Here is a 14630-nt window from a genome sequence, read left to right as displayed (position 1 = left end):
CATGTTCACAAGGATTTTATTTTTCCTTCACTTATGAAGCTTAGTTTGGCTGGATAGAAGATTTTGGGTTGAAAATTCTTTTCTTTACGGATGTTGAATATTGCCCCCACTCTATTCTGGCTTGTAGGGTTTCTGCTGAGAGATCTGCTGTGAGTCTGATGGGCTTCCCTTTATGGGTAACCTGACCTTTCTCTCTGGCTGCCCTTAGTATTTTCTCCTTCATTTCAACCTTGGTGAATCTGACAATTATGTGCCTTGGGGTTGCTCTTCTTGACGAATATCTTTGTGGTGTTCTCTGTATTTCCTGGACTTGAATGTTTGCCTGCCTTGCTAGGTTGGGGAAGTTTTCCTGGATAATATCCTGAAGAGTATTTTCCAGCTTGGATTCATTCTCTTCGTCGCGTTCAGGTACGCCTATCAAACCTAGATTAGGTCTTTTTACATAGTCCCACATTTCTTGGAGACTTTGTTCATTCCTTTTTACCCTTTTTTCTCTATTCTTGCCTTCACGTTTTATTTCATTGAGTTGATCTTCGACCTCTGATATCCTTTCTTCTGCTTGGTCAATTTGGCTGTTGATACTTGTGCATGCTTCACGAAGCTCTCGTGCTGCGTTTTTCAGCTCCATCAATTCACTTATATTCCTTTCTATTTTGTCCATTCTCGTTAGCATTTCCTCAAATCTTTTTTTCAAGGTTCTTAGTTTCTTTGCATTGGGTTAGAACATGTTCTTTAAGTTCACAGAAGTTTCTTACTACTCACCTTCTGAAGTCTGATTCTGTCATTTCATCACACTTGTTCTCCATCCAACCTTGTTCCCTTTCTGGTGAGGAGTTGTGATCCCTTGTAGGAGGAGAGGTGTTCTGGTTTCGGGTGTTTTCATCCTTTTTACACTGGTTGCTTCCCAGCTTTATGGATTTATCCACCTGTCGTCTCTGTAGTTGCTGGCCTTCAGATTGGGTCTCTGAGCGGACGTTCTGTTGGTTGATGATGAGGTTATTTCTGTTTCTTGGTTTTCCTTCTGACAGTGTGGCCCCTCTGCTGTAGGTCTGCTGAGGTCCACTCCAGTCCCTGCTTGCCTGGGGATTACCTGCAGCAGCTGTAGAACAGTGATGGTTGTTACCAGTTTTCTTCTTCTGCTATCTTTGTCGCAGGAGGATACCCGCCAATTGTCAATCTGATCTCTCCTTTATCAGGTGGCTCTTTGGATATACAGGGGTTAGGGAGCTGCTTGAGGAGACAATCGCTTCTTTACAGGAGCTCAAATGCTGAGCTGTGAGCTCTGTTGTTCATTCAGAGCTGCTGGGCAGGTACATTTAGGTCTGCTACAGCAGAACTCATAAACTGCTTTTTGTTCCCAGGTGCTCTGTCCCAGGGATTTAGGGCTTTATTTATGAGTTTCCGTTATGCTGCTGCCTTGTTTTTTTTTTTTATTGCTTCAGAGCTGTCCTGCCCAGCAAGGAGGCAGCCTAGTCACTGTCTGTCTGTATAGGCTTTGCTGAGCTGCTGTGGGCTCCGCCCAGCTGCCCAGTGAACTTCCCTGCAGTCCCGTTTTTATGGGTGTAGTTAGAATTACCTCGGCAAGTGTGGCCCGCCTCTGTTAAGGCGGAGTCTCTTTGTAGTGACGGGTTGCCTGGCAATGGTGGACTGCCTCAGCAATGGCAGGTTGTCTTGGCAACGGTGGCCTGCCTCAGCATTGGCTGACTACCTCCATAGTGGTGGGCTGCCTCGGTAATGGCGGACGCCCCTCCCCCACAGAGCTGTTCCGTCCCAGGTTCAGCTGTGCCTGCTGCGAAACTCTCAATCCAGAGAGTTTCTGATTGCTGTTCTTTTTTGGGGGTTGGACCAGCCGAGCCTGATCACCTGGCTCCCTGCCTCAGAGCCTTTTTTTTTTTTTCTTTAAATTTGGGGTTTCAGTCGCCTGTTGAAGAGGCGCCGGGTCTGTGTGTTTTCCCTTCGGGGACTCACTGCGCTGGCTTGAACAGCGGTACTGAGATTCATGGCCCTTTTTTTGCCCTGGAATCTACTGTCCTGGTTCCCTGCTCAGTCCCTTTTTTAAACACATGTATGGGCGACTTCCCGTGGCTCCAATCACCATCCAAAAGGGCACCCAGACTGGTGCATTTTGTATCGAGAACCGCTGCTCCGGGGCGCCGACAAAGCAGCCGCGTGGGGCAAAGCAGTGGTGCCAGCCGGCATAGCCGCGCTGGCTGAAACAGCCATGGTGGCAACCCGTGGCGCTCGTCCGCCTGGGAATTTCCTAGTCTATGGGCAGTAAAAATGCGGCATCCACTCAACCTCTGCACTTTCACTGGGAGCTGCAATCCTCCGCTGTTCCTAAACAGCCTTCTTGGATCGATCCTAAAATTTGAGTCTTAATCTTCACAACTTACTAGACTGTGGTTTCATCTTCAATTTATTTTATTTTATTTTTAACATTTAAAACTTTTTGTTTGACCCTTTTTTTCACTGCTGTTCACTCAGTTTCTTTTGGGTTAACCAAAGTAGACAAAATCCTTGCTTTTCAAGCTTCACCTAATTCACTTACTTGAAATGTGGGAAAAGTTTCTTTTGTATTCATTTAAAATGTTTAACTGTTCATCATAATTTGATGTAAATTTGCTTAAGATGTGGTTGTATTTTGGTTTTGTTAGTCCTTACCTTATTTAGAGCATGAGTAAATTAAAAAAACAAAACAAAACGTCATTTCAGGCAATAGGTCTCACTCTAGGCTACACATTAGCATCCCCAGGGAACTTAAAAAAAATACCCCTCTACTTCCGGAGACCCATTTAAATCAGTCTGGATGGGGCCCTGAGCCTCTGCTTTTTGTTTTTTGAGACAGGGTCTTGCTCTGTTGCGGAGGCTGGGGTATGGAATACAGTGATATAATTAGATCTCACAGCAGCCTTGAACCCTGGGGCTCAAGCGATCCTCACACCTCACTCTCCTGAGTAGCTAAGACTACAAGTGCATGCCACCACCCCAGGTTTATTTTTGCATTTTTCTAGTGAGAGAGTTTTGCCATGTTGCCCAGGGTGACCTCAAACTCCTGGGCTCAAGCAATCCACTTGCCTTGGCCTCCCGAAGTGTTGGGATTACAGGTGTGAGCCACTGTGCCCAGCCTATTTTACTTTATTTTTAAACACATTAATTTTATATCTGTTAACTTGGTTGTACATTTACAGATTATTTTGTTGCATCTAGAAATACTCTGTGTTCTGTTTTTATATTTGCGAAGGTTTATAAATTAATACATTTGAAGTGACTGTATGGTTGTCCAGCACAAGGTTATTTTGTTTCAATCACTCTCTAGTAAAGGCACTTTTTTCTTCACCTCAGACTCTCAAGAGCTTATTTTTTGAAATTCTTTAATAATCTTCCTTCGGGGAATATTCAGCATAATTTTGTGGCATAGTGCTTTAGATGGAAGGACTAGATTATTTGAGTCATTTCTACTTGTAATCTGTAAAAAATTTTGAAAGTCATATCAGATCCATGAAAAATATAGTAATCTTAAACATTGTTATGAAACAATTTGGGATACTGCTTTCCCTATCTCCACTCCCAAGTTGCCCCCCGTCACCTTCTTATTAAGGTATTGAATCTAATATATAGGAATAAAATAATTTCTTATTAAATAATAATTACAAATGGTACAACACGAACTTTCAGTGTTTCTAAAGCACAAATGCTTGGATCCAAGAAAAATAACTCCTCAAAGAGAAGAAAAATTAGTGACCTTAAGGAAGTGGTGCTTTAAACTTTCAACAGCTTCCCCTTATGATTATTATTACAGTGCTATTCAGAAAGACTTAATATGCACCTGAGTTATATAGTATAAAACACTTTTACTGGGTCTTGGAGTGCTAAGTGGGCTGTTTTAATGATAGGAAAATGTGCCTGAAAGGCAATGGATTTCAATTTGCTTTTAAACTTTTAGGCATTATGATATTCTCGAAGACCGAGTTCCATCAGGACTTGTTGTTGACTACCGAAATCTGTTGTCTCAATGTGAGGAGAGTTACAGGAAATTTTTAAACCTGAGATGCAGTTTGTCAAATTGTAACTCTGATTCCGAGCAGGAAAATATCTCCATGGTGGAAGGGTTAAAATTGTATTCGGAGATGGAACAGTTGAAACAAAAGCTGAAACTCATTGAGAATCCTTTGTTGAGGTATGTGTGTCTTCGTAATTCTTAGTCAACATACTTTCTTACTGGCTGTCATACTGATAGGTCTGTTTTGTTTCTTTAAGGTATGTGTTTGGATATCAGAAGAATTCTAATATCCAAGCAAAGGGTGCCCGTTCTAGTGGTCAGAAGATCACTCATGTAGTCTCCTCCACCATGATAGCTGGTCTCCTGCGGTCCCTGCTCACGGACAGGCTTTGCCAGGAGCCTGGTGAGGAAGAAAGAGAAATTCAGGTAAATGGAGAGTTTCTCACTCCAGGTGGCTTTTTTTTCTTCTGATTCACTGCAGGTTTTTACAAATCCCACAGAATGTTTACAGGAGCTTCCCCAAGATGGTTTTCTGAGCAGTGGGAAGTAGTGAGAGCCCTGCCTTTTGTCAGCAATAGTCACTTACCAGGCATGTGTTAGGTCAGTGAATTATCAAAGGAGAAGCTTCAGTATGCAGTTTTTGGCTTCTGTTTTTAAAGTAAGACATGAAGGCACCTAGAGTAATACTCAGATTACTTTTTGGGAGTGTATATTTACAAATGTGTTGTTACTGTTTTCTAGTTCCATAGTGATCCATTGTCTGCTATAAATGCCTGCTTCGAAGGTGACACTGTTATTGTTTGTCCTGGCCATTATGTGGTACATGGCACTTTCTCCATTGCTGACTCCATTGAATTGGAAGGTGAGTATGGAAGAACATAGCCAAACTCTCATACATGATATTTTAAGTAAACAATAAATCACTGATCTTGTTGAAACTCCAAAAATGTGATTTGAACCCATTTGATTTCCAGTGAGCTGCCTGGAAACATTAAGGACTTGGAAAGCTTAAAGGAGGTTGACCCAGTGTTTCAGCACTTTGAGCTGTGGTTCTTCATAGTGGTGTATATGTTGGGGAGATGTTCACAGGCTCTCCTGTGAAAAAAGACCATTAGGAAGAAGCAGACTTTCTAGGTTGTAGATGGTTTATGGAAAGGAAATATAATTTCTAGAATTAAAAAAATTTCCAGCAATATTTAAAAAATTTTTAGTATTTTAAAAATTTGTTGCTTGCTTTTGTAGATGTTACAGATAATGTTCATGGCTTTTTTTTTTGTTTCAAATTTAGCTTATTTTTGTGAGAGGTTTAATGAAGGGCATTTAACTTTGAAATTAGCACCAATTATCTTAATTCTCTAAATGCTTGCTGAATGTCACAAGTGCTGCACTTTGTGTCTTGACCAAAGTACACTTTAGAATTTTTCAACATAAAAAAAATTAATGTTGAAAAATTCTATTAAAAATGACTTTTTGGGCTGCGTTTGGTGGCTCACGCCTGTAATCCTAGCACTTTGGGAGGCCGAGGTGGGCAGATCACTTGAGGCCAGGAGTTTAACAGCCTGGCTAACATGGTGAAACCCTGTTGCTACTAAAAATACAAAAATTAGCTGGGCGTGGTGGTGCATCCCTGTAATCCCAGTTACTTGGGAAGCTGCGGCAGAAGAATCACTTGAACCTGGGAGGTGGAGGTTGCAATGAGCCAAGATCATACCACTATGCTCCAGCCTGGGTGAGAGAGCAAGACTCTGTCTAAAAAAAAAAAGTAAATAACTTTTTGACAGTTACAACTGTATTGTTCATTTAAAGTGATTTCTAAATTTAGGTTACTTTGCATTTGTTCATCTTGGTCCTGAACATTTTCATAACATGTCAAATTTCGTTACACCTGTTCAACTGTTTACCAAAATAGTTTCAAGTTAGCTGTGAAGTTTGCGATGTGAAAAATCATGTATCATTTTGGGACTTGTGCAGCTGTTCAGAAACTGCCTAAGCTATGCTGTTTATCTTGCCAAATCTTCTAGATGGAAGCGAGGCTGGGAGTTTAGTTTTCTCCTGCTCATAGTACATCATCTCACCTCCTTTTTTGTTTTATGTGTGTAATTTCTGTTCTTTCTACTCTCCAATTTTTTGTTTTGTTTTTTTTCTTTCTCACAGGCAGAAGATTCATCTACTCTCCAATTTTTGATGTATAAAGATGTGTGTATATAAATAACACATCTGCAAGATAAATCACTGTAATAAATACGGTTTATTTTTTGGCATAGTAGAAATAACACTGATATTATAGTTTGTATGGTAGATAAGAGTTCTTCCTAGATTGGTGAAGAAATTTTAATGTAATTGCCAGAGTGTCATAAATAGACATATAGAATGCTGATAGTTAAGTATAAAAACGACTATATATTAACCAACAGTATGTGTCCGGTAATTGGGGAATCAGATGGTATCTCTAGTGTGCATAGGTAGGGTACTCGTTTATGAGTAAGATTCAAGCTCATCTGATAGTGATCTATAGCTAACATGTATAACAAGATATAGATGTGGAGTACCTACTATGTGCAGAGTGTTAATAGTACTTATAATAGAGGTTTTCTTTCTTGTTTCTAAAATCCATTCATTTAGGTGATGGTTTTATGTTTGAAGTGGAAAGGAATACATAATTATAAAAAATTTGTGGGAAAATATTTTTTCTCAATATGCAATTCTTTTTGTACTTTTAATTTTTCTGGTAAAAAAACAATGGTTATTGTAGAAAATATGGAAAGCTCAGGCAGATACATACAAAAATCAGAAACAAAATCATTCATAATCCAGGCATCCAGAGTCCGCCCTGATAGCATTCTGGTGTGTGGAGTCCTCTTGCATTCTCTTGGGCCCCCAAAGCCTTGTTTGTTCTCTTCAAGTGTAGATAAATTCAGTGGCTTTGCTTGTTAAATGCAGTTACTGCTTTCATTTACTCAAAGACTCATCTGTAGACAGTGAGAGTTATTTCTTACAGCTTTGTCTCTGTGGTTCTGTTTTACAATGGAAGTCAGCTGAGTTCTTTAGTTTTCTGATACTCCAGTGTTTTGTAAGCCCACTCAGCTGTTTAGCCTGCATTATTGGTTTGATTAAGATTTATAGAGATCTGGTGCTTTTTTTTTTTATTTTTTTTTTTTTTTTTGGAGATGGTGTCTTGCTCTTTTGCCCAGGCTGGAGTGCAGTGGTGTGATTTCAGCTCACTGCAGCCTCTGCCTCCCAGGTTCAAGTGATTCTCCTCTTTCAGCCTCCTGAGTTGCTGGGATTACTGGTGGCTGCCACCATGCTGGGCTGATTTTTGTAGTTTTAGTAGAGACAGGGTTTCTCCATGTTGGCCAGGCTGGTCTTGAACTCCTGACCTCAAGTGATCCACCCACCTTGGCCTCCTAAAGTTCTGGGATTATAGGCGTGAGTCACTGCGCCTGACCGAGATCTGATGCTTTTTTTTTTTTTTTCTGAGATGGAGTCTCACTTTGTCACTCAGGCTGGAGTGCATTGGCACAATCTCAGCTTACTGCAATCTCTGCCTCCCAGGTTCAAGCAGTTCTCCTGCCTCAGCCTCCTGAGAAGCTGGGATTACAGGCATGTACCACACCCAGCTAATTTTTATATTTTGAGTAGAGGCGGGATTTCACCATGTTGGCCAGGGTGCTCTCGAACTCCTGACCTCAAGTGACCTCAAGTGTTCCACTTGCATTGGCTTCCCAAAGTGCTGGGATTACAGGTGTGAGCCACCATGCCCAGCCTCTATCTGATGCTTTTTATTTGTTAATGAGGAGGTAGACTGTTTTTTTCTAGTAAGTAGTCAGTTTGTCAGATTTTAAGCCAACTGTTTAAGAGAATATTAAAATGAGATCATCTTGAGAACTGTTTAGGTTTATTCAAATGTAATTTATATTAGAAGCAATCTTCTAAGTGTGAATGCTTTAAAGTTCTTTGACTCAGCTGTAAGTTCATTCATTCATTCCATTCATTCGAGACCAGGTCTCATTCTGTCACCCAGAGTAAAGGCTGGAGTGTAATGGTGTGATCATAGCTTACTGCAGCCTTAACATTTTGGGATCAAGTTACCCTCCAGCTTTAGCCTCCTTGAGTAGTGAGTAATTGGTGCATGCAACCACGCCTGACTAATTTTTTTTTTAGTTTTTGTAGAGATGGAGTCTCACTGTGTTGCCTAGGCTGGTCTTGAATTTTTTTTTTTTTTTTGAGATGGAGTTTCGCTCTTGTTACCCAGGCTGGAGTGCAATGGTGTGATCTCGGCTCACTGCAACCTCCGCCTCCTGGGTTCAGGCAATTCTCCTGCCTCAGCCTCCTGAGTAGCTGGGACTACAGGCACGCGCCACCATGCCCAGCTTATTTTTTGTATTTTTAGTAGAGACGGGGTTTCACCATTTTGACCAGGATGGTCTCGATCTCTTGACCTCGTGATCCACCTGCCTCGGCCTCCCAAAGTGCTGGGATTACAGGCTTGAGCCACCGCGCCCGGCCTTGAACATTATTTTTTATAGCAGCTTTGTAAGTGAATTTAGTGCTGAGCTGGTGTGAGATAGTTGATAGGGTAGTCATCTTGATATGGGGACTAGTCAGAGAGTGGTGATTGTTAAAAATTGGATACCATGGTTTAAATCAAACAGAACATGTAGAGAGAGATTTTATTTAAATACAACATGGTTGACTGGTCTCATCATCTGCAGTCATTTGAACTAGAGAAACCTGTTCTAGAGTGTTCTTATTTAGATGTTTTTCCTTACCCATCTTGAGTGTTCTTGTTCTCTTTCTTAGGGTATGGTCTACCAGATGACATTGTGATAGAAAAGAGGGGCAAAGGTGACACTTTTGTGGACTGCACAGGTGCTGATATTAAAATCTCAGGCATAAAATTTGTTCAGCACAATGCTGTAGAGGGAATCTTAAGTAAGTATCTGAATGTTTGATGTATTGTTTCTTCTAAGCTTTGAAGGAAAACTGTACTCTCTATGGAAGATAGAATTTAATGAAATGCCACTCGAGTACAGACATACCTTGTTTTGTTGCACTTCACAGATACTGAGTTTTATACAAATTGAAGGTTGTGGCAACCCTGTTTCCAGCCAGTCTGTTGGGACCATTTTCCTGATAGCATGTGCTCACCTTGTGTCTCTGTGTCGCATTTTGTTAACTCTCACAGTATTGTAAGCCATTTTAAAAAATTATAGATGATACGCTGATCTGTGCCCAGTGATCTTTGATGTTACTACTGTAATTGTTTTGGGGTGCCATGAACTACATCCATATAAGATGGTGAATTTAACTGATAATTTTGTAGGTTCTGACTGTTCCGCCAATCAGCCATTCCCCTATCTCTCTCCTTCTGTTTGTACCACTCTATTCCTTGAGACACAGCAATATTGAAATTAGACCAGCTAATAAACCTGTAATGACATCTATGTGTTCACGTGAAAGGAAGAGTCACCTGTCTCTCACATTAAATTAAAAAACTAGAAATGTGTAACTTAGGAAGGCAAGTCGAAAACTGAGATAGGCTGAAACCTAAGTCTCTTGTGTCAGTTGGCCAAGTTAAGAATGGGAATGAAAAGTTAATAGAGGAAATTAAAGGCACTACTCTAGTGAACATATGAATGATAAGAACGTGAAACAGGCTTATTGCTGATATGGAGAAAGTTTCTGTAGCCTGGATAGAAGATCAAATCAGTTACCACATTCCTTAAATCAAAGCAGAACCCTAACTTCTTCAATTCTGTGAAGGCTGAGAGAGGTGAGGAAGCTGTAGAGGAAGAGTTTGAAGCTAGTAGAGGTTGGTTCATGAGGTTTAAGGAAAGAAGCCATCTCTATAACATAAAAGCACAAGGTGAAGCAGCAAGTGCTGATGAAAATGCTACAGTAAGTTACAGAAGATCTAGCTAAGGTAATTGATGAAGGTGGATACACCAAACAATACATTTTCAGTGTAGATGAAATAACCTTCTATTGGAAGAAGATGCCATCTAGTACTTTTCATAGCTAGAGAGAAGTCAGTGCTTGGCTTCGCAACGTCAAAGGACAGACTGACTCTCTCGTTAGGAGCAAATGTAACGGGTGACTTTAAGTTGAAGCCAGTGCTCATTTACCATTCAGAAAATCCTAGAGCCCTTAAGAATTATGCTAGATCTACTCTGCCTGTGCCTTAGAAATGGAACAACAGAGCCTGAATGGTAGCACATCTGTTTATAACATGGTTTATTGAATATTTTAGGCCCAATATTGAGACTTGCTACTGAAAACAAAAAGATTCCTTTAAAAATATGATTGCTTATTGACAATGTACCTGGCCATCTGAGAGCTGTGATGGAGGTGTATCAGGAGATTAATGTTGTTTTCATGCCTGCTAATAACATCTATTCTGCAGCTCATGGATCAAGGAGTAATTTCGACTTCCAAACCTTACTACATAAGAAACATACTTCATAAGGCTATAGCAGCTATTGATAGTGATTCCTCTGATGGGTCTGGGCAAAGTCAATTGAAAACTTTCTGGGAGGATTCATCATTCTAGATGTCATTATGAACATTTATGATTCATAGGAGGAGGTCAAAATATCAACATTAACAGGAGTTCTGGAGAAGTTGATTCTGGCCCTTATGAATGATTGAGGGGTTCAAGACTTGAATGGAGGAAGTAACTGCAGATGTTGTGGAAATATCAAGAGCCTGATGATAGCAAGTAGAGCCTTAAGACATGACTGAATTGCTATGATCTTACAAAAATTGGAACAGATGAGGAGTTGCTTCTTATGGATGAGCGAAGAAGGTGGTTTCTTGAGATGGAATCTCCTGGGGAGGATGCTGTGAACATGGTGGAATGACAACAAAGGATTTAGAATATTTTGTAAACTTGATAAAGCAGAGACAGACTTTGACGAGATTGACTCCAATTTTGAACAACTTTCTACTGTGGGTAAAGTGCTATCAAACAAGATCACATGCTACAAAGAAGTCTTTTCATGAAAGGAAGAGTCAATGCGGCAAACTTCATTGTCTTTTAAAAATTGTCACAGCCACCTTAACCTTCAGCAAACACCATTCTGATCAGTCAGCAGCCATCAACATTGTGACAAGACCCTCCACTAGCAAAAAGATGATGTCTTGCTGAAGGCTTAGAGGAGTGTTAGCATGTTTTAGCAAAATAAAGTATTTTAAATTAAGATGTGCACATTTAAAAAAAATAATGCTTTTTGTGCACTTAACAGACACATTAGAAACATACTACTCATTAGTATAAATGCACACGCTCATCAGTGTAAACACAAATTATTAATTTTTTGATACAGAGTCTTGGTCTGTTGCCCAGGTTGGAGGACAGTGGTGCCATCTCAGCTCACTGCAACCTCTGCCTCCCTGGTTCAAGCGATACTCCTGCCTCAGCCTCCCCACTAGCTGGGACCACAGGCTCCTGCCATCATGCATGGCTAATTTTTGTATTTTTAGTAGAGACAGGGTTGTACCACATTGGCAGGGTTTGTTTTGAACTTCTGATCTTGGGTGATCTGCCTGTCTCAGCCTCCCAAAGTGCTGGGATTACAGGTGTGAGCCACCATGCATGGCCTAAAAAATTATTTTTTTATGTACATCATGTGACAACTTAGCAAACTTAACCCTGAAATGAAAAATAAACCTATTCATGATAATTTGTTAATGTTAGTTTCTTTTCTGTGCAGTGATTTTTTTCTTTGAAAACTTTCCAGTGTTGTGGTCTGTGTTCTCTGTATTCATGGTAGTACTAGATTGACGTTATCTCCACGTGGCAGTAGTGTTTGTTTACTGGAATCTTTGTATCCCCTTTCTTGATTCAAGGTCTTTTTCTTCTGAGATACTTAGCAAAATTGCTCTCTGATACTTTTTTTTTCTAGTAATGAAAAGTGCTTTTATGTCTGAGGTCAAGTCATTCTTTTTAAAGAATGTTGCTTTTAGATTGTAGAAAATAACTCAAAATCGTCATCATTTTATATTTTATGAATTTGTAATTTAGGTAAGAAAATTTAAATGGTAGCTTTTGAGAAATATTTAGTCCACATCTAATGTCAGCACCAGGCTATCTCTAATACTGGAAAAGGCACATTACTTCTTAAAGCAGTCAGCATGTGTTTTCGTCACAGTCGTTCACCGTGGTAAGACTACGCTGGAAAACTGTGTGCTGCAGTGTGAGACGACTGGAGTCACAGTGCGGACGTCAGCAGAGTTTCTGATGAAGAACTCGGATTTATATGGTGCCAAGGTAGAAACACTTGTCCTCTTAGGGAAGTAGTTTGGGTTTAAGTTGTAAATGAATGTATGAAATATGGGACCAAGATGTATGTGCTTACTCCTACTCTCCAGTCATCTCTACCAAGTCAGTCAAACTCAACTGTGCAAGGGTCTTCTCATGTTGCATTTTCAAATCATAGGAAGAAAAGTAATAAATCTCACAATTGCTTTATTTAGCTTTAAGAGAGGGTTTGTCCATTAAAATTATAACTTTGTAGATTCACACAGTATTGTAAGAAATAGCAGGGAGAGGTCCTGCATGATGCCCTTCACCAGTGTCCCCTAACAGTAACATCTTGTGAAACTGTCATACAACATTACAACCAGAATACTGACACCAGTCCAGTCAAGTGGAAGAATATTCCCATCACCAAAGGAACTCTTCATGCTGCCAAACTCACCTGCCTCTCTACCACCAACCTCTTCCTTAACTGCAGACACACCTTAAGCTGTTTTTCTTTTTCTTTTTTTGAGACGAAGTCTTGCTCTTTTGCCAGGCTGGAGTGCAGTGGCACGATCTTGGTTCACTACAAGCTCTGTCTCCCGGATTCAATCGATTCCCCTGCCTCAGCCTCCTGAGTAGCTGGGACTTACAGGCACATGCCACTGTACCCGGCTAATTTTTTGTATTTAGTAGAGATGGGGTTTCACCATGGACAGGATGGTCTCGATCTCCTGACCTCATGATCCGCCCGCCTCGGCCTCCCAAGGTGCTGGGATTACAGGTGTAAGTCACCCACGCCCAGCGCTGTTTTTCATTTCTATTTATTTCATCATTTCAAAAGTGTAAAATGGCATCACAGTATGTGACTCTTTGGGACTGGCTTTTCTCACTTAGTGTGGTTCTGTGGAGCTTCACTTAGGTCGTTGTACGTACGTAGCTTGCTTCTTTTTACTGTTGAGGAATAGTCCAATGTGTGGACTATTCCTTAGTTTGTTTAGTCACTTGCAGAACGATGTCTAGATTGTTTCCAGTTTTTGCCTATTGTCAGTAAAGCTGCTATAAACATTTGGGTATAGGTTTTTGTGTGAGCACAGTTTTTATTTAAAAAAGTTTTTTTTAATATTTATTTTTTTGCAATGGAGTCTCACTCTGTTGCCCAGGCTGGAGTGCAATGGTGCGATCTCTGCTCACTGCAACCTCCGCCTCCTAGGTTCTTGCAATTTTCCTACCTCAGCCTCCCAAGTAGCTGGGACTACAGGCACAGGCTGCCACACCTGGCTAGTGTTTTTTTTTTTTTTTGTATTTTAGTAGAGATGGGGTTTCACTGTGTTGCCCAGGCTGGTCTTGAACTCCTGAGCTCAGACAATCCACCTGCCTCCGCCTCCCAACGGGCTAGGATTACAGGCACGAGCCACTGCACCCAGCTGACAGTTTTAATTTTTTAAAAAATTAATTAATTAATTTTTTCTTTATAGATTACTCAGTCTTGGATGTGTCAGTTTTTATTTATTTTTTTATTATTATTATTTTTTGAGACGGAGTTCCACTCATGTTACCCAGGCTGGAGTGCAATGGCGCTATCTTGGCTCACCGCAACCTCCGCCTCCTGGGTTCAGGCAATTCTCCTGCCTCAGCCTCCTGAGTAGCTGGGATTACAGGCACGCACCACCATGCCCAGCTAATTTTTTGCATTTTTAGTAGAGACGGGGTTTCACCATGTTGACCAGGATGGTCTCGATCTCTTGACCTCGTGATCCACCTGCCTCGGCCTCCCAAAGTGCTGGGATTACAGGCTTGAGCCACTGCGCCTGGCCAGTTTTTATTTTTTAAGGAGTAAATGCCCAAGGATGCAGCTGTAGGTCATATAGTAGTTGCATGTTTAGTTTTTTTTTTTTTTAAAGAAACTGCTAAAGTGTTTTCCAGGGTAGTTGTACCATTTATATTCCCACTAGCAATGTTGAGTGGTTCGGTTTCTCTATATCTTCAAGAGCGTTTGATATTTTGACTATTTTTCGTTTTAGCCGTTCTGATAAGTGTGTAGTAATATCTCGTTGTTTTAATTGTCATTTCCTCAGTTGTTAATAATGTCAAGGATTTTCTCATATGCTTATTTCTCACTCTTATATCCTCTTTAGTGAAATATGAATGACTTTTGCCCCATTTTCTGATTGGATTGTTTGTTCTTCTTTACTGTAGAGGTTTGAGAGTTCTCTGTATACTCTAGATACTAGTCCGTTGTCAGGTATGTGGTTTGCAGATATTTTTTGCCACTCTGTAGCTTGTGTTTTCACCTTCTTCATATGGGCTTTTATGGAGCAGAGTATTTTATTTTGATGAAGTCCAGTATATCAGTTTTTCCTTTTATGAGTTGAGCTTTTGCTGATTTTG

The 14630-nt window shown here is 40.5% G+C and overlaps 1 protein-coding gene across 3 annotated transcripts in view; it reads left to right on the top strand.

Moving 5' to 3' along the window:
* SHCBP1 (SHC binding and spindle associated 1) overlaps window positions 1–14630 on the top strand; it is a 45060-nt gene that overhangs the window by 19407 nt on the left and 11023 nt on the right. For all 3 annotated transcript variants that reach the window (XM_032271525.1, XM_032271526.1, XM_032271527.1), the window contains 5 exons: window positions 3944–4177; window positions 4258–4426; window positions 4742–4862; window positions 8801–8932; window positions 12151–12269. In XM_032271525.1, coding sequence (XP_032127416.1) covers window positions 3944–4177; window positions 4258–4426; window positions 4742–4862; window positions 8801–8932; window positions 12151–12269 — 775 coding nt within the window. The remainder of the gene's footprint in view (window positions 1–3943; window positions 4178–4257; window positions 4427–4741; window positions 4863–8800; window positions 8933–12150; window positions 12270–14630) is intronic.

The sequence above is a fragment of the Sapajus apella genome, unplaced genomic scaffold (assembly GCF_009761245.1).
Source record: "Sapajus apella isolate SASKATOON/1434 unplaced genomic scaffold, GSC_monkey_1.0 scaffold235, whole genome shotgun sequence".
In the NCBI taxonomy this organism is placed as follows: domain Eukaryota; kingdom Metazoa; phylum Chordata; class Mammalia; order Primates; family Cebidae; genus Sapajus; species Sapajus apella.
Note: the sequence above shows the minus strand (reverse complement) of the source record. Positions and strands in the feature narration are given on the sequence as shown.